The sequence below is a fragment of the Gastrolobium bilobum genome, unplaced genomic scaffold (assembly GCF_033153095.1).
Source record: "Gastrolobium bilobum isolate Gb01-03AN ecotype WA unplaced genomic scaffold, APGP_CSIRO_Gbil_v1 utg7290, whole genome shotgun sequence".
Lineage (NCBI taxonomy): Eukaryota > Viridiplantae > Streptophyta > Magnoliopsida > Fabales > Fabaceae > Gastrolobium > Gastrolobium bilobum.
Window position 1 is genome coordinate 295,127 of NW_026898915.1, and position 19,821 is coordinate 314,947.

The window sequence follows — 19,821 nt, forward strand, 5'->3', positions numbered from 1 at the left end:
ATATTAAAAAATATAAATTATCATGTAAGAGTTTTTATCCACCAAATACTATCATTTAGGTTCCCTTATAGGAAATTTTCTAAGGTACATCCATTCCATTATTCATCGAGTGTGATGAGACAATAAAAAGTGAAGAGAAGAGATGTAAATTGTACTAAGGAGAAAAAGAAATTTTTTTAATTCATATATTATTTTTTGAATGAAAGATGCACGTAAGACAGATGCACCAAAAATGCTCTCCCTTTATAAATAAACACTTATTAAATTGCCACACCAAATAAAAGAAACACTTATTAAATCTTAAGCTTTGATTACCACAGCCATACACCCCCATACATATTGATTTATAGTCCCAACATGCTTACATTGATATCCTCTTCATAAAAATCACTTTTAAACGAGTCTTATATTTAATGCAATCTGCGTGACCAAACCTAGAATTTCTAGAAATATAGATTACGCAAATCAGTGTAGGCGCGTGGATCATCATCGTACTGCATTTCCATTCCCTAGGTTTTTCCGATTCTCAGCCCAGTACAGCCAAACTGTATAAACAGCCACCAACTCCACCGTACGACCGCTTTGATCCTGCCACGTCAACGAAAAATCCAACATTACAGCGTGGCACCATCAGGAACGTCAACAGGTGCCAGTAAAACAGGGGATTTGGAGGGAAAATAAACTCTGCGTATCTACGTATTTTCATTTTCCATGAAGGAAAGGAAAAAAGAAAGAAACGTAAAATAATGAGAAAATAAATAAAAACAAAAAGAAAGAGAGAAAGAGCACCATGGTTTGGTAATATTGGCATTTTCAAAGCTACACTGCAAATCCCAACCGCAAAATCTCTCTCCTTCTCTTTCTCTCTCTCTCTCTCTCTCACTCGCGTCGTTCTCCGATCAGTTTCGGTTTCGCCGGCGATTTGCGTCACTGATCGGCGTCATCGAACGAGGGTTTTTATATTCGGTTAATTTTCCGGCGAGGTAAGATTCTCGACCAAAAAGAAAAATCTTGCTATTTTTACCCTTTTTTCTTCTGGTGAGGGAAAGAGTTCGTGGCATTCCGATTGATTTTGCTTCAGATCTGGGTGTGTATGCTGGGGGATTTGGGTTGACTTTGATTTAGGGTTTTCTGTGTTGGATTAGTTTTGAGATTTTGTGCTGAATTATCGGGTATGACTTTTTTCGGGATTTAGGGTTTTTTTATTGGCTCGATGGAACCGGGCTCGAGATTAGCTGGTCCTTCTGGGGTTGTGGTGAAGAATAAGAGCTCTGCTGGGTGTTTGATTGTTAGAAAGAAAGGGGATGGTGGGGTTGGTGGTTCTTCGAGCTCTCGGAAGCAGTATGAATCGAAGAAAGTGAGGAAAAAGCCTAAGGTCGTTTCCAGTGATTCGGGATCAAGCGATGAGTTACCATTACCATTGCCTCCGGCTAGGAGGCTTGGCCCCGAGACCATTCGAGTCTGTAATAGTTTGACCGCTTTCGAGCGGGGCATGGTTGGTGGCGGTGAAATCAGTAGGAAGAGGGAGAGAATGGAGCAAATTAGGCATAATGGGGATGGCGTGGTAGAGGAGAATGGCTTGAAGAGGAGGGAAAGGAAACGTAATAAGTTGGATGTGTTTGATTTCAATGAATACGATGGTAGGGATGTGGAAATGATGAGAAGGAGGAATTTCGATAATAATGGTGTTGGTTTAGGAGGAGGAAGGTTTATGGGAGCAATGCATGCTGCTGGAAGGAGCATTGATAGGGAATTTGAAACCAGTTCAAGCAGACACATCGTTGATAAGAGAAAAAACTCCTATCGTGACAGGGCAAGTGGGTTGTATCTGGAAGATAGTGTTGATCATAGTAGGTTCAAGACGAACAGAGATGGAGCTCAGCAACCTCTGCCCTTGTTGAGGGAGAAGTTTAATTCAGATGAATCCATTAGGGTTCAGGGGAAAAATGGTGTTTTGAAGGTGATGGTTAATAAGAAGAAGGTTGGTGGGCCAATAGAACGCAATGATCATCGCAAACTTGTAGAAACCAGACAAAGTTTGAGGGCTGAGAGCACTCCCAAGAGAAATGTTCTGATCCATCCTTCGCCATACTTGGAAACAAAACCTGTTGAGAAACAGGGTTTACTTGTTAGGCCAGAGAAGAAACAGATATCAACAAGAAAATCATTGTCAAGTAAGGACAGTAAGGGTGATGAGCAGGATTCAGATAACAGTGACACATCATTGAATCTGGGAGTAAAAAGTACTGAAGCTCGCATGTCTTCCAAGAAGATAACCTCTGAAGATGAACAGACTCCTATGAATGAAAAACTCCCAGCTACAAAAATAAAAGAAGGGAAAATCAAGCGTGGTAGTGGCACAGAAAAGCAGAAACTACGAGAAAGAATACGGGAGATGCTACTGAATGCAGGTTGGACCATAGACTATCGCCCTCGAAGGAATAGAGACTATCTAGATGCAGTTTACATTAATCCAGGGGGTACAGCCTATTGGTCTATCATCAAGGCATATGATGCACTTCAAAAACAATCGAATGATGATGATCATGAAGCGAAGCCCAAAGGGGAGAGTTCATCTTTTGCTCCTATCTCTGATGATGTGCTCCGTCAATTGACAAGGAAAACTCGGAAGAAGATGGAAAAAGACTTGAAGAAGAAGCAAAGATATGATAGTGAGAGTGATAGTGGAAAAGAGACGCACATTAAAAGACCTGCCAGCAAAAAAAAGCATGCCATGAATGGCATTGATAGTGATAGCAATGAAGAGAAGTTAAGCTCCTTTATAAAGCAGGGAAGTAAATCAATGAAAACTAAAATGATTGAAAATGCTGTCACTGGTGGTAGCTCTAATAGCCGGAATGCTACCCATCACTCAAATGATGGAACTGAAAAATCATTTTCTGGAAATGATCCTCATCTACATGGAAGGAAAAGTAGAAAACATGGACGGTGCACTTTATTAGTTCGTAGTTCTAACAAGGGATTAAATTCAGAATCTGATGACTTTGTTCCATATATGGGCAAACGAACAGTGCTTTCCTGGTTGGTTGATTCTGGGATAGTTCAGTTAAGCCAAAAGGTTCAGTACCGTAGAAGGAAGCGAGTAATGCTGGAGGGGTGGATCACAAGAGATGGCATTCATTGTGGCTGCTGTAGTAAAATCCTCACGGTTTCAAAGTTTGAGCTTCATGCTGGAAGCAAATTGCCCAAGCCATATCAAAACATATATTTGGATTCTGGAGTTTCGCTTCTACAGTGCCAGATAGATGCATGGGATAGACAAAAGAATTCTGAGAAGATCAGCTTCCATTCAGTAGATGTTGATGGTAATGATCCAAATGATGATACTTGTGGTATATGCGGAGATGGAGGGGATTTAATCTGTTGTGATGGTTGTCCATCAACATTTCATCAGAGTTGCTTGGATATACAGGTATGTATACATATTGTATTCTGCTAATAGCCATATGACATATTAGGGTTCTTCAAATTTTGATTGTATAAGTTATTGATCTCTTTATGGTTTTGTGTTGACTCTTCTCTTTCTTCTTTGGGGGTGGGCCTTGTTAGGATATATCTTGTGAATGATGGTTTTGATGGAAGAGGGACAGTCAGATCTCATTATCGGGAGCTTTGTTCCTCAGATGTATGGAGTAGAGGGAGAAGTCCTGTATTCTTATCATTATACTTTAACTGAGTGTCTTAATGGATATGCTAAAAATTGGTATTCTGAGAAACTTTTTTCTACTGAGTACTGACAATGTGGAACGGAATATCCATTGTCAATACAAGTGCTGTAAATGAAAGAATCACCTACCTAAAATAGTTTTTATGCCTTGAATTTTATTGTGATGAATCAACAGGAGATTTATTGCTGAAAATAATTTAATTTCTTTGATATCTGTGTCAAATGCTGAATGGTTTTGTCATAAAAATAGGGCTCAGTGTACCACAATACACAAAAACTAGAATAATTTATTAGTGACAATGATGTTATTGATACCTTATTTTGGCAACATAATTGGTTTGTTCAGGAGGATTGTTTGCATTCCGAGTAACTAATTTACTTTGTTGCAGATGCTTCCCCCTGGTGAATGGCATTGTCCAAATTGCACCTGTAAATTTTGTGGAGTAGCCAGTGAAACTATTGATAAAGAAGATGATGCAACTGTATATGCCCTACACACTTGTGACTTGTGCGAGAAAAAATGTAGTCAATTTCTCTTTGTTTGGATTTGAAGTTCTTTCAATATGCTCTGTGCTTTTGGCCCTTGCTTCCAGTTTTTTAATCTATAACTTTCTGTTTTCATAGATCATGACTGTTGTACTAAGGATTTGGGTGCCCTTCCTACTAACTCCAATATGTCAGGGTCTTCCTTTTGTGGAAAAGGCTGCAAAGAGGTACCCGTTACATTTTCTTGTGCACTAGTTTATAGACTTTTAATTTATAAGAGTTGCAGAATTCTTCTTTCTAAGAATTTATGTATTTTAAGATTTGTTAAACTGAAAATTAATAGCAGAAGAAGCAGCAAAACCAAAGCAAACTCTTATAGCACTGACGCTTGATTCTGTGTTTCATCTTTTATGCTTTTACAGCTTTTTGAGCACTTGAAGAAGTACCTTGGTGCCAAGCATGAACTTGATGCAGGCTTTACATGGTCTCTTATTCATAGAACAGATGACGACGCAGAGGCAGCTAGTAGGGGAATTACCCAGAGAGTGGAATGCAACTCCAAGCTAACTGTTGCACTGACTGTGATGGATGAATGCTTTTTACCAGTTGTTGATCGGAGGAGTGGGATCAATTTAATCCATAATGTTTTATATAATAGTGGGTAAGAACTAAGAACTAGTAAGCACAGTATGGATGAACCATACATGAGACACCTCATTTTTAGTGTTATCTGACTGACACTGTTTGCTGATCTAAATAGGCAGAAAGAGGAGTGATGAATTTATAAAAATGATTTTACCAAGTGCATTTATTGTTGCTCAAAAATTCAATTTTGCTTATAGAATGATCTACCATGAACTTCAGCATTTGCTTGATGTTTCATCAATTTCAAAATTCAAATTATTAACTTTTGCCTCAAAACAAACAGTACGTAATGCCTTATATTCTGTCTGCTATAGAATACAGTTTTTTTTTTTAATATAGAAAAAAAAATTGTTGTAATGAAAGAAGTGAAAGTACAACTACTGGGAGGATAAGATATTTTCCGTAACAGAAAAATGAAAAGAACAAGAAGTTTATGTAGAAAGTCAAGGATACAGTTAGGCTATCCGATCTCTGCAAATCAGAAATTCAAACCCCTCTGGAACATCCTTGAGCCAAGAACTATAACAAACCATACACCATACTATCCCAACCCAAATCAAATCTAGGGTGAGTTAGACTCTCTTAAAGATGAGGGCAATGGGATGTAGTTTTAGCTGAAGAAAGAAAGCTTTTGATGGGGTGTGTAGTCCATCCCACAGCCACTTAGTTATGTCTTATGCTGAAACCTAGATAGCACATGTCATGCCATTGTGTTGACAAAAATAAGTTCAGTTTGCCCTCAAGACAGTGATGTGCTGGCACATTTTTAGAGATAGCATTGTCCTCGTCTTTACATTTCCACACTGGAATATTAGATTTCTTTTTTTATTTGTATTTATTTTTTCATAGTTATTCTTTATATTTTTAGTTTTTATTCATCTTGCTTTTCTTATTTAATTGACTATGTTAATTTTCCTTGTTTGTCTTGTTCTATTAAAAACATTACATGGTTTGATTTCATTATTTTGAATGCATAAATATTTTCTTGATATTATTGTTTGTTTTAAGATGCATAATTTTTAACCCCAAGAGATTTTTTTTTGTTGCTTTCTCTCTTTTGTAGGTCAAACTTCAGTCGGTTGAATTATAGTGGCTTTTATACTGCTATTTTGGAGCGAGGGGATGAAATAATTTGTGCAGCATCTCTCAGGTACTCTGCATCAGACTTTGTCATTTTATTTTTTATTTTTATTTTTTTGCCAAATTTTATGGAGGGCCTTACTTAACTTTTCCAAGAATATTTTTCTCCTTATATATGAATATTAAGGGGAAAATGTAAAAACTATTTTTTGTTTTTTACTGTGAAAATTGAGAATAAACTTAACTTGTAGGCTATTTACTATCCTGTCTTAGGTTCCATGGGACTAAGTTAGCAGAGATGCCATTCATTGGAACTCGTCATATATATAGGCATCAGGGGATGTGCCGCCGTCTTTTTTCTGCCATTGAATTGGTAAATCTTGAGAGCTACTGTTCTTTGTGATTTTCTTTTCATCTGATATCTATATAATTTTTTTGTAGCATGCCCTTTTGCATGCATTTTTTCATGATACTGACTTGTTCTTATCCTTTTCTGTACTTCTATATTTGAAGGCTCTTTGCTCACTGAAGGTTGAGAAACTTGTCATTCCCGCAATTTCTGAACTGATTCATACTTGGACAACAGTTTTTGGCTTCACACATCTTGAGGAAATTCTCAGGCAAGAAATGAGGTCGTTGAATATGTTGGTCTTCCCTGGTATTGATATGTTACAGAAGCTGCTAGTGGAGCAAGGAAAACTTGAGGGTAATACAACTGATACAGGTGTTGATATTTTTCCTTTATTAAATTTCAGCAACTCATTTTGACTGTACATATATATCACTTTTCTATTCCAGCAGGTGCTGAGAAAATTGAAAATGGAGATGAGGTTTTAATTAAGCCCAATATGGCTAATAGGTTAGATATGGATTCCTCAGCTCTGCAAGATCCTCGAGGAAGTGATGATGCTAGTTCAAATCCTGCCAATGAGATAAATAATGAATGTAGTGAGGATGCTTCTCAAGAACTAAACAATCAAGTTTTGGTTGGCATGACTGTATGCTCCAAATCTCATTCTGAGGAAAGATTATCTGATTCTCTTTCTGATAATTGTGTTTCTCCTTCTAGTACTAGTCATGGAGTACTAGAAAAGCAAAATGAAATAGTGACAGCTTCCCCCGTTAATGATAAATTGCATCCTTCTACCAAATGTCAACTCATTTCTCCAAATGACATTTCTATGACTAGTCCTCCATTAGATGCTCCAGATTGCCATGGAATTCCAGCTTTGGGTCAGGAAACTGCTTGTTCTGACCCTGATTCTGCAAATAACCCGGTAGAACCTATTTTTGACAGGAAATGTGATAAGTTCACTGATATGAATTGTGATTCATCAGAGCTTGACATTAATCCTGTGTTGGATTCTCAAGTGGCGGATAATGCCTTGTCTTCTAAAGAGGTTGATATGAATGATGCCCATGATGAGTTTCTTGAAGCTGACCCTTCAGTGGATTTATCTCGAGAGAATATAACCAAGGAGAATAATACAAATGTAGATGTCTCGGGTTGTGTTCCTAATCATACTGGTGAGAGTTTCTTGCAAGTAAGATCTGATTTGAATGGTGAAATTGCATATCTGGGAGAAAAGAATTTACATTTGGAAACAGAAGTTGCTTCAAATGATATGCATTTTGATGAAACTGGGCTAAACGCTTCTGGTGATTGTTCTGATACTGATCTAGTCATCTAGTATAAGAGAATGGCCGAGTCTAATACTGCTTATGTTTTTAGTTCTACAGCTCATGCGATTCCCTCACAAGTTTTCTTTCAAAGATTCAATGCCTTGTATGCAATCAATTTTCAAGGCTTTGGAGCTTATGTGTCATGCTTTAATCTGGATAGTATGAAAAGTTTATATTGATTTCAATGGAAATTGTAATCGGTCCCTTGCGTTGTCGATGAGTATGAATTTCTTAAGGTTCTAAGTTAACTTCATTTCATGTAAATGTTTCTTCTGCCATAATTCTTGAAGGTTGCTTTTGGCTTAAGATCTGTATTAATACGTGCTCAAATGGGTGAAGTTGCTTGCCTGTAATGTGCACCAATCCTTCCAAGTTCATACCCAAGTAGATCCTGTGAGTGTATTATATGATTAAGATTCTCGTCGTTTGTATCTGAATCTGGTGGAGTGTGGATTTGGCTTCCTTCTCAAGCCTTGTGTGCCATTCAGTATTACAGTTATTCATCAAATGACATCAGCAGTTGAAGATACTTAGAACAGTTTTTGTTTTGATTGACAGCATATTTTTATTGACTTGTCCACATGTCTGCCCAACCTCCTCAATTCAGAACTCATAGGCTCGTCTTCAGTTAAAGTCGAAGGCATTTGAATAGGATTTTCGTATAGATCAGGAACCATGATTATGGGTAAACTGTGCAGTAAATAACGATCCTGCTTCTAGGATGTAAAAGACCTTTCTTTGTAAAGGGTTTGTTGTCTGAGTTGGTGAGGTTTAGATTTTGTTTCTTTTTCTTTCTTTTTCTTTCTGTAATTAAGGTTTTAGGTAATGTTTGGTGTCAAAACGGCAATTGATGCCGTCTCGAATAATAACCTTGTACTTTTGTCGTCGCATGGAATTATGGCTCCCATACTCATTTCATGAGAGGTTTTGGGTACCATTTGCGTCGGTGTTAAGAGTTCTCTTTAAAGACACAAGTCGCTTATTAGATGTTTACTTTAAAGCCTGGGGCAACTAATGCAACATGTTTATGTCCTGACTAATTTAGACTGTGTTAGGGTTAGTTTATTTTTTTTCATTACCTGAATGGGAAATCTTGTTTCAATAATGTTTTTTTTAAATAAATAAATAAATAATGAAAACCAAACAGGCGCCTTTTCTTTCTCACCGTGTTCTACATCCTAAACTTCTTTAAAATGAAAATAAATTTATTTTAAAAGGAGTCCGAGTCTCATCCTTAATATTGAAGTAGTAAATATCGGATACCAAAAAAAAAAAAGAGTAAATATCTCGCATATAAATATTATAAAATTAAAAAAATAAGTTTAATTGATACTGATAATAAATAAATTTCATTAATATAAAAAATATTCAAGCATTTGAAAAATTCCAAAAATTAGTTTAATTGAAGAAAAATGCTTGACTGATAATTTATAAATATTTCATTATGTTCAATGTTTGATTAAAAACATTTGAGCAGTGATTAAAGGATTTAAGGAAAGTTTTACAATAAAAAAAAAATGGAATTAAGGAAAGTAAAAACTTTGAATATGTTGTCACAAAAAGAAGAAAACATGTGATTATGTGAGACCGAAATTACGTCTATAAATTATCCCTCTGGAAGACTTAAATTTATTATATAAAAATAAAGGGAAAAAGTATCTAATGTTACTTTAGACAACTTTATTTAATGTTCATCGAAACGACGTCGTTTTGGGGTTGAAAAATTAAAAAATTAGAATGATAAAGATTATTATAACCCTGAAATAAATTAAAATTACAAAAACACCATAATTTTCGTCCCAAAACGACGTCGTTTTAATGAACATTAAATAAAATTATCTAAAATAACTTTAGAAAAAACAAACCCAAAAATAAATTGTTGAAATGAAAAAGACCTTCCATTAGCTTCTTTTGCTCTTGGAATTATTAAGGATTTTGCCCAATGAATTATTAAACATTTTTCAATAACTATCCACACTTTCTCCTCAAACTCAAAATAAAACTTGTATCAAACACACCGTAACGGAAAGAGCTTCCGTCCACTTAACAATTGTGATTTTTTCAACTCATATTAAATATATTACATAATTAACAATGGGAAAAATGACTTAAGTTGTAAGAGAAATAATCTGATCATCATGTGTGAAGATAAGACAAAACAAAATTATCGAAGAAAGTGTCTCATTTCATTTTTTTTATTATTATTTGTTGTCCTTTAGTGTTGGAATTTCTTTCCTTTAACATGATAAAATAAAGACCCATTAACAATTGTGCATTTTGAAGCTTCCGAATGAAAATTTCTATTTTCGATTGATAAGTAGATTTGTGAAAAGTGTTAATATAATTCTCGCATTTGATTCATAAGCTGTAGTTTTACTATCTGAATGGAGCTGTCTGCACCTCCTTGTCTTCCAAAATGTCCTTCATCTCTGCTTCTGAAATCTAGGGTTAGGGTTTTTCAGCGAACACCGAACCCAACATGCTCACCTTTCCAAGCTTCAATCTTTTCAGTCAATCACCGCACTCTCACCTCAAATGATCCTCCAAGAAACATCTCCTCCGCTGCTTTGGCGGGAAACAACACTTCAGCTACAACAGCTTTGCCAGTTGACTCAGGTCAAGACAAACATCAAGCTCTCTTCTTTGTTCCTTTTTCCCTTCACGAGATGGTGATTTCAAATTGTCATTCTCTTGAGATTTTGGATTTTCCAATGAATTTCAATGTTTGCTTGATCATTTTCAGATGTTAGAATTGGGGAGGTGAAAAGGGTCACCAAGGAGACCAACGTTTCAGTCAAAATAAACTTGGATGGTTCTGGGGTTGCTGATAGTAGTACTGGAATTCCCTTCCTCGATCATATGCTTGATGTCAGTAATTTCAACTCAACTGTAGTACCTTCTTGTTCATGATGATTTATATTTTGATTTTCTCGTGGGGGCCAAAATTAAATAATTAAAAATTAACTAATTAAATCTACTATTAACTTAATTTTACCTCCTTTAGTTGAATGTATAGTTTTATTGAAAGTTGATTCGGTGAAACTTTCAGGTTGTATTTTTCAATAAATATCTTAGCAGTTATATGTGAAAGTTTTAGAATTTTAATGACACTTAACTTTACTACAAGTTGAGATATTGTAAAAAAAAAAAACTTATGTTGAGGAGTTGTGCAAAACAATTTTTACCTTTATTTAGGTTGCACACATTATAAAAAAGTTAGTTTTGCACACCTTATATTTGATTCATGAAGTTCTATGTACTCATATAACTTGAAGAGACAAAATGGGTTTAAGACTTGTTTATACCTTTCAAACTCTAAATTTATATATCTATTTCTCAAATAACTTTAATAGACACTAATTATTTTCTTTTTTATATTGTTAGAATATCTAAATAATATCTCATAATATCATGATTATATCTTGGAATAGTTTAAAGTATTTTAGATGATCTCTTAGGAATGTTTTGTATATTTTCTTATTTAATTAGAATGAAGAGTCGAGTAATAGTATAAATAGATGTTAGTGCTTGTCTTTTGTAATGCATCCTTCGCACAAATTTAATTTAATTTTTTTAGTCTAAGTATCTCTATCCTTTTTATTCCTCTTTTGCATAGTTCATGGTATGTGATTCATGGTATGTGGTTCACATACCATGAACTATGCAAAAGTTCATGGTATGTGATTCACGGTATGTGATTCATGGTATCCGCCTTCAGCATATTTCATCCCTTTTTTGGTTTTAAGTTAATGGAAATCGATTACATATTTCGTTTTTTGTTTGCTCCCATCTCTCTTTTGCAACTTGCCATTTTGAGTTTTTAAGTTCCGAGCTCTTATTCTGTTGCACGTCCTTGCTGTTGTTCCAACTTCTTTACGTAAATAGGCTCTGTTTCAGCCTATCTTTCCACATGTAGACTCTGTTTTAGCATGTCTTTCCACATATTGGCTCCATTTTAGCCTGTCTTTACTCATATTGGCTCCTTTATTGCCTATCTTTTAGCATAGTGACTTCGTTGTAGCCTGTTTTTCTGCAGATTGGCTCCATTTTAACCTATCTTTTTTCAGATTGTCTCTGTTCTAGTCTTTCTTTTTGCAAATTAGCAGAGTTTTAGCTTGTCTTTCTGTAGACTGGCTCCATTTCATCCTTTCTTGCCGCAGAGTGGCTCCATTCCAGCCTGTCTTTCCCTAGATTAACTCCGTTCCAGATGCAGTCTAGCCTCATCTCCAGTCCTAGATGCAGTCTGGCCTTGTCTCCAATCTCAGATGCATTTTGGCTCTGTCCCCAATCTCTAATGCAGTCTAGCCCCGTTTACTGCCACTCGGTTATATGTATAGTTTATTTTTTATCATTTACATCTTAGATGATCTCTTCGGAATAGTCTCCATATTTCTTTATATTTCATGATTTGTTTTCTTATTTAATTAGGATCAGGATTCTAGTATTAGTATAAATAAGGGTTAGTGCTTATCTTTTGTAATGCATCCTTCACACCAATATAAATATAATTTTATTAGTCTGCGTATCTCTTTTATTTCTGTTTCTCCTTCCCTACCTACAAGGCTACATCCCTATAATTTCAACGTATGTAAAAAATTTGTCAACCTAACATAATTTTTGTTTACATGAAAATAAAGGGCCCAAAAAATAAATTTGAAAAAGCTAAAAATAATTACAAAAAGAAAATACTATACAGTCTGCTGTACACTTTATATTAGCTCAGTAAAATACATTAGAATGCGTACTTTTCCATTGGACTTCTTGCTATAATAGAATAATAAACATAGGAATCCTGGAATAAGAGATGAAAGGCTGGGTGGATGTGGTATCAATAACGGACTTGTTTAGAAAAGAATGCATCTCCTTGGAATGATCTGAATTGTTAGAATCTGATCATAAATGATGAGATTTTTGTTTTCTGCTTATAACTTGAAAACTAAACAATAAGGCTGTTAAGGATTTAAAATTGTTCAATGGATTATCAGCTATGGAAACTAAATTTGGTTGTGATTTTTCAGCAACTTGCTTCACATGGGCTATTCGATGTACATGTAAAGGCTATAGGTGATATACATATTGATGATCATCACACAAATGAAGATGTTGCACTTACTATTGGAACGGTACTACGATCGGCTATTGGAGCTGTTTCTTTCCTTCTTTTTTTGGTCTTCTATATTTAAGTTGTTCCTTGAAACGGAAACATGCTTCATTATTTTACATTGAAGATATTATTTAAAGATTGTTGTGCAATTTATATCTTTACATTTCACTTTATCCTTTCTATGCACAATGGCATCTAACTAATTGTTGATAGCTCCAGTTGTAATGCTGATTAATGTTGATTCTAATCTTACAACAGTAGGGATTTGTAATTCCGCTATATATATATATATATATATATATATATATATATATATATATATATATATATTTTAAATGAATTTTCATTTATCTATCTTCTTATTAAAACTAAGAGGTTTCTATTACTTCATCTTCAGGCTTTGCTGCAGGCTCTTGGTGATAGGAAGGGTATTAACCGGTTTGGTGACTTCTCTGCTCCACTTGATGAAGCATTAATACACGTTTCATTGGTAATTTTCATACTTTTCATACTTTAAGTTAATGCGTTTATTGGGGGGGGGAAGTGTGATTTGTCCTTGCTTAAAAATATGGTAAATATAGAAAGAAACTTTGACACAATGTTAGTATGACATTTACAATTTTAACAATCATACATTATCATGTTGATTAATGTGAAACAAGAAATTCTGGCTATTCTTAAAGTTCGGTTATTGTCCGATAAAGGGGCACCATGAGCTTGTGTTGAGGCCTATTTATCAATTGTAGCAGTACTTGTATACAAGGCTTCTGAATTGAAACTAGGAAGTTCTAGTGTCCATTTTGATCACGTTTGTAAGCTTATTTTTCCTCTTTAAAATTGTGTTATATGCTTCACTATAGCTTTCCTCCTTTACCTTGTCCAGGATTTATCTGGGCGACCACATCTAAATTATAATTTGGACATACCCACTCAGAGGGTTGGGACATATGACACTCAGGTAGTGCATGTCTGTTTAATTACTTCATCATTGAGTTTAGAATTTTGTCCATATGACTTTTGACTATTAAGCTTCAAATGCTTCCAGCCCGGATATTTCTTAATGTGGACCATTTATCATGATACTTGTTCCTTTCGCCTTTCCCTTTATTCTTATTATTATTTACTAATGAATCCTCTGGATATTGTCGTTTGCAGTTGGTGGAGCATTTTTTCCAGTCATTAGTGAACACATCTGGTATGACACTTCACATTCGGCAGGTATAATTGCATAAAATATTTTTCATAATCAGTTATAGCATTGCATTTGTAAGTATGTTTGTGCATATCATTATGAAAGAAACATAGTCAATGTCATAGATGTTTTACCAGGCTTCCTTGAAGTATTCCATAACCACATAGGTTAGAAAATTGAGATGCTCTTTCTATATTCTTCATGCATTGAGTAGTGAGTACACATTCCAACTTCAATTTTCTTGGTTTTATCCTTTTTCTAGTTCATGTTTTTTATTCCAATTTTGAAAACCTTTTAACTGAATATATATGTATTTTTTTGGGCACAGCTTGCTGGAGAAAATTCCCATCATATAATTGAGGCAACATTCAAAGCATTTGCAAGGGCTCTTCGACAAGCAACAGAGTATGATCCACGTCGCCGTGGAACTGTACCAAGGTCTGGTATCTTTGAAACTGCCTTTTGATTTTGTACAAAGATGATGAGAATTATATTTTTCCACTATATTTGTGCTGCAAGTATTACTTGGAAACCATTTACATTTTTTTCTCCTTGAACCTTGATAACAAGATGACCTCTCTACTCTAAGATCAAATGTTCGGTTCCTTGTATCTTCAGATGATAGAATAATCAATTTTACTTGTTAAAAAAATAAATATATTTTTTCATATCACTGTTACCATTCCTTTATGAGATGCATATTGCAGCTGTGTTTGTGTGTATGCTGGGGGGAGTGGGGGTGCTGAGATTGTTATGTTCGACAGGTGGAATACCCTCATGAAAATATATATTTAAAAATATCTGTTAGCATCACTACTACTAGCAGATAATTGTAAGGTGGCATAATCAGGGTTTTGTTTGCTTACATGCTTTTGCATTAACATTTGGAATTTTTCTACGGAAACTATCATGTGATGTAAATCTAATATTATCCACACTATCGTATGTGCAGTTCAAAAGGGGTTCTGTCACGTAGTTAATATCTTCAGCCGGTGTGCATAATTCGATTGAGCGACGAATAGAAGTGGACCTCCATAGTTTTCCAAGTGTATGCATCCATAATGATTATTACTTCGGGCTCCACAATGCTAGTCCTTAGATGCCGTGTGATGATAAATGCCGGTGCTGTGGGCCTGTTACTGTATAGTAGTTACTGGCTTCTGTAACCAATATTGTTGTAGGTACATTTATTCTGGAAGTAAAAATTATTTTAGTGCTTTTTTTTTTTTTTACGTTCTTTTTTCTTTTAAAAAATAAGTGGAATATACTTTGTTTTTTGTTTGGATGGTTCAGATTCTTATGTCTCAGAATGACCCAGCGTAGGATTGAGTGTCATTTATGAATAGAATGGGAAACAATTGTAACTAATGAAAATGAAAGGAAATAAAACAAAGGACTGAAAAGTATTATGATCTTTTCTTAGGATAGAACTTAAGATAAAGAAATGGGAGTCCCTAAAGCATCAAGAGATTCTATTTCCCACGGTCCTCTTTTTTTCTTTTTCTTTTTGGGAAACAAAAACAAGGAGGTGGGGTTGGAATCATGAATCAAGACTAGGGAAGTAAAAATTCACATGAAAAAAAATATTCAATTTTTTTTGGAACTAAAGTTAATTTTAATGAAGAATAAAATGACTTAATCACATACCACCTGGTATCCAGGGAGTTTGAAATGGTTTTGTTTATACAACACCTATTGGAAGATGTTCTACAAAAATTCTTCAGCAGTATTTAGATAATCCAATATTTCAGACTTGACTTCCTCCGCCAGTGGGGCTGATGGCCCTGCCTTTGAATAAAAGTTTGCCAAACATCTGATTGCTTTCTCCAAAACAACATATGATTCCTGCAGGGAATCAATCCAAAGCATGATCATATATATTTGTAAAAAAGGTGATCTGCAACAAAATACCCCACCCACATATATATACTAGCCAAAGCATTGAATTTTCATTGCTTTTAAAAGTCTTAAAAAGAGTCCAGTTAAAAGTACGTACTTCTTGAACAACAGTTTGCTGTCCCCTCCAACTGCCCAAATACTCTCGAATTGACTCCTTTGCTGCGTCTGCAGTACGTCTAAATTTGGTAATATCAGCAGGGGCTTCGTTTAAAGATTCACGCAATGTTTTCACTAACTCTCTTGCTGACTTCAAGTAAGCCTTTGGCAACAACTTTCCAGACTTTGTTTTCTCGTTAGGATCAAGTAATGATTTTATGGTCCCAATAACCCCTGTATCATCTTCCTCTTTATCAGTTGACTTCTCTTCAGCCCATACCATTAATGGTGATAAACCACAACAGCATGTCATTGTAACCAATGAAGAGCCAACATTGACTAAAAGATGCCTGCGACTACTTGATGAAGCTTCCACAGGAGGCAGTGCAATATTAGACCTGGATTGCAGTTTATCTGTTATAGTTTGCAGAAGCAGTCAATAAATGAAGGTCCTACTATTGTGCAATTATGTTGTCCACTCTTTAAGTTATTATATTGTTACTCGTTCTACTTTCTTTCTTTATTTTAATTTTCTGAGACAATGTTATTCCTTCTTCGCCAGATTAAGTCATAATCTCAAAAAATACTCAATCAGAAAATAACAATTCAAATGAATTATGTAATCCCTTTAGTATAACAAAATGGTGTTACAAGAACCTTAAGGAAGAAGAATAATTCAAGATGAATTAGTTGATACGGAAACAGCAAATATACTATGCAACACCGAAGGTGCACACTAATTTTTCATACAAGGAATGAAGAATCGAGAAAAGAAAGAGAGGAAGGAAAAAGTTGCAAATTTTTAGGACATACCTTCAATATCAAATCTTTTGATCCCTTTATTCGTTTTGGAACTTGTAATGTAACACATATTTGCTCCAAGGATAATTGCCATCCTCCTTAATAAATTTCCACTATGCTGAGTTACATTTACTGAGTACACGAAGCAACAATAGTCTCTTCGATCATGCTGGTGAAGCATAGCATTTCAACTTTACGAGTCATGAAATTATTCATAATTTTTCTCTCATTAATCATAAAACTATATGCAATGCGATACCCTTGTTTTCTTCATTGAATCATGGATAGTTGAACACTTAACACTGATAACATATACATATATCAGGGGGCTAAATCAAAATGAAGAGGATGAACATTTTAAAAGATGAAAAGTGGCATGCAGACTGTAACTATGTGCAGTCTCTTTAATGCTGCAAGACTTATTCATTTGAGAGCTCACTTCCTAGGGTCGTTCGACAATAACAAATTTGAGAACATACCCAAAATCAATATAATAAAAATTTCCACTCACCACGCTGGAATTCGCAAGTTTGAGAAATAACTGAACCTGAATTCTCCCGGATTTAAATTTTTTTTTTTAAAAAAAAAAAAACTTATAAATGTTCTGCAATCCAATGACTCATGAACCACACGCAATTCTTGTGCTGAAATGATTTTAGAAACAAAAACTAGCAAGCAACATCTGACAAGTGTTCCATTGGCGAGTGTAGCAATAAAAAGGTTGAAAAATTCAGCATCATGAATCAAAATTAAAATTCCAAACTTTTCAGGCGCGTTGTAGAACTTAATGACTAAAATTTTTAAAAGAATTATTGAACATCGCATATAGTTAATGAAAGCATTTGGAAGAAACGAGGATGTTTTTTTTTTTTACTTACCGGTGTAACTCACAGGCTCCCAAGAATATCTGCCTCAACACCCTTCGTTCAAAATGCACAGAGGGGGCTTATCCAAAGGGCAAGGCTAAAACGGTCATTACAACAAGATATGCGTATACTTTCCATTTTTACAAAATGTACCCAAATCTTTACTTAATCACACTTTAATCCCTGCGTCCCGGTGAATGATGTTTTTAGGGTTTTTGTTCTTTTAAGAGTGTCGTCTTCAGTTCACTGCTTCGGTTCCTCTTTTTCTTTGCTCTCTTGCTTTTTGACTTCAGAGAGAGAGAGACTCTACTATGGTGAGTCATTTCAACATGCATGATTCGCGTGTTGTCTCGCTTTTAGATATTTTTTGGGCATCTTTCATTGTAAATATTGGATTTTTCTCTTAGGGGTGTTGATGGGTTGTTGTTAATGCAGTCTCTGGTAGCGAACGAGGAATTCCAGCACATTCTTCGTGTTCTGAACACGAATGTCGATGGAAAGCAGAATATCATGTTTGCCCTTACCTCCATCAAAGGTATTGGTCGCCGTTTCGCCAACATAGTTTGCAAAAAAGCCGATGTCGACATGAACAAAAGGTTTTATTTTTCTACCTTTTTTTTGTTTTTTGTTTTTTTTGTATTTTTGGCAATCTCATCCGGATTTTCAAATTTGGTTAACATTGAATAAATAAAAATTGATGGGTACCCCTTAATGTGCTTTGTTTGTTAGTTTTTACATGTTTGAGTTGTGGGTTCATATTATCTCTATACCCATTTCCCATTTATCACAAAACTGCCAGTGCCAATAGCTGCAAGGATTTTATTTTTTGGAAAATTGTGTGAAAATCAGAACTGCGGCATAAGTTGCTTTGTAATGGTTTTGACTTTTGAGTAATATGCATGTTTATCTGCACTTAATTCAAGCACTATATATAATTTTGACATTAAATTAGTTCATAGCAAAAAAGGATTCAGCCCTTTTTTAATTTTGAAATTTGTTGCTTATTAATATTATGTGTAAGTGTTGCATCAATTTCTATTTTTTTTTTTTTTAATATAGAGATCGTAGTTTGCTGTGTTTAGCATTTGGAAACTGTTGCTTTCATCTTAACTAAATTCGGTTTCAAATGGTCTGCTGCAGAGCCGGTGAACTAACAGCTGCTGAACTTGATCAGCTGATGGTGGTTGTGGCAAATCCACGCCAATTCAAGATTCCTGACTGGTTCCTCAACAGGAAGAAGGATTACAAGGATGGCAAATACTCGCAGGTTGTGTCCAATGCATTGGACATGAAACTCAGGGATGATCTGGAGCGTTTGAAGAAGATAAGGTTGGTCATTGTTTTTCTGTTATTCAACTTTTTACCTATATTGTGTTTTCCGTGTTTACTCCCCTTTTACATGGCATCTGTGCAGAATAACAGAAGTGTCAAATATGTGTATTTTGTGGTGTGTATAACTTTTTTTCATGTAAGGGTTATCAATCCAAGTAGTTGTGTGAGATTATGAATATGTAATTGTACTTTTAAATTTGATCCCTTTTCTCTACCAGGAGTCAAAAACCGGAGGAACAGGATGGTTTCATCCATTTGTCTCTTAATTTTCCCTTCTAAAGTGCCCATGTCTCGCTCTGAATTTTGGTCTCCCTTGTTTTTCTAATGTTTAGTTATGAGTCATGGCATCATGCATAGAAGATGACCTTAACGGACTGATTAATTTCTTGTCATAAGATGTAATATGATTCGTTGATATGCAGAAACCACCGAGGTCTGCGTCACTACTGGGGTCTTCGAGTTCGTGGACAGCATACCAAGACCACAGGACGCAGGGGCAAGACTGTTGGTGTCTCTAAGAAGCGTTAGGTTTGGTGTCCTTCAAGTTTTCATTCTTCAGCCTGAAGTTTTGCGGTCTTGGTTCTCCTTTGTGATTTTCTTGGTTAGAGATTCACAATGTCTAGATGTCTTTTATGCCTTTTTTACTTTGTCTCTCTTGTTTGGGAAAATTTTACATTTTACTCTGCTTCATTTTGCTACTATGAAATCATTCTCTTATATTTTAAAAGTTCATTATTTATTTCCATGGTATTGCAATTATTCAGTCTCTTTAATGTCTTCATGATGTTACAAAATGTTTATGCATTAAGACAGGACACTGTAAAACCAATAATAGTGAAAAGCTGATTGTTGTTGATGTTATGTCGATAGTAGCAAGATGAAAGTAACAGTATCATATTCCGTGCAATGTTCTGATGCTTGCCCTCCTTTTTGCTGCAATAATGCTCAA

General features: G+C 35.1%; 4 protein-coding genes across 7 annotated transcripts; 3 read left to right on the forward strand and 1 right to left on the reverse strand.

The window, feature by feature from the left end:
* The first annotated feature begins 788 nt into the window (after window positions 1-788).
* Window positions 789-8,584, forward strand: LOC133285438 (uncharacterized). 3 transcript variants are annotated; one of them, XM_061482654.1, is made up of 9 exons: window positions 789-983; window positions 1,196-3,433; window positions 4,078-4,210; window positions 4,313-4,401; window positions 4,597-4,835; window positions 5,883-5,969; window positions 6,173-6,272; window positions 6,413-6,623; window positions 6,701-8,584. In XM_061482654.1, the coding sequence occupies exons 2-9, from the start codon at window positions 1,214-1,216 to the stop codon at window positions 7,588-7,590; spliced, it is 3,969 nt and encodes a 1,322-aa protein (XP_061338638.1). In that variant the 5' UTR covers window positions 789-983; window positions 1,196-1,213; the 3' UTR covers window positions 7,591-8,584. The 3 variants fall into 3 exon arrangements, with proteins under 3 accessions (XP_061338638.1, XP_061338639.1, XP_061338640.1); XM_061482655.1 differs by having other exon boundaries at window positions 789-3,433; window positions 6,413-6,605; window positions 6,698-8,584; XM_061482656.1 differs by having other exon boundaries at window positions 789-3,433; window positions 6,413-6,605.
* Window positions 8,585-9,880: 1,296 nt separating this feature from the next.
* On the forward strand, window positions 9,881-15,171 carry LOC133285445 (imidazoleglycerol-phosphate dehydratase, chloroplastic-like). The gene is made up of 8 exons (XM_061482663.1): window positions 9,881-10,198; window positions 10,326-10,450; window positions 12,601-12,705; window positions 13,084-13,176; window positions 13,570-13,644; window positions 13,842-13,904; window positions 14,207-14,316; window positions 14,831-15,171. The coding sequence occupies exons 1-8, from the start codon at window positions 9,967-9,969 to the stop codon at window positions 14,856-14,858; spliced, it is 831 nt and encodes a 276-aa protein (XP_061338647.1). The 5' UTR covers window positions 9,881-9,966; the 3' UTR covers window positions 14,859-15,171.
* A 247-nt stretch (window positions 15,172-15,418) lies between these two features.
* On the reverse strand, window positions 15,419-17,605 carry LOC133285446 (photosystem II D1 precursor processing protein PSB27-H2, chloroplastic). Of its 2 annotated transcripts, XM_061482665.1 has the most exons (4): window positions 17,553-17,605; window positions 16,687-16,843; window positions 15,875-16,287; window positions 15,419-15,723 (listed from the first exon to the last, which is right to left on the reverse strand). In XM_061482665.1, exons 2-4 carry the CDS (start codon window positions 16,766-16,768, stop codon window positions 15,586-15,588), a joined length of 633 nt encoding a protein of 210 aa, XP_061338649.1. In that variant the 5' UTR covers window positions 16,769-16,843; window positions 17,553-17,605; the 3' UTR covers window positions 15,419-15,585. The 2 variants fall into 2 exon arrangements, with proteins under 2 accessions (XP_061338649.1, XP_061338648.1); XM_061482664.1 differs by lacking the exon at window positions 17,553-17,605 and having other exon boundaries at window positions 16,687-17,524.
* A 125-nt stretch (window positions 17,606-17,730) lies between these two features.
* Window positions 17,731-19,677, forward strand: LOC133285447 (small ribosomal subunit protein uS13z/uS13y/uS13x-like). The gene is made up of 4 exons (XM_061482666.1): window positions 17,731-17,854; window positions 17,976-18,136; window positions 18,681-18,869; window positions 19,295-19,677. The coding sequence occupies exons 1-4, from the start codon at window positions 17,852-17,854 to the stop codon at window positions 19,398-19,400; spliced, it is 459 nt and encodes a 152-aa protein (XP_061338650.1). The 5' UTR covers window positions 17,731-17,851; the 3' UTR covers window positions 19,401-19,677.
* The last annotated feature ends 144 nt before the right edge of the window (window positions 19,678-19,821 follow it).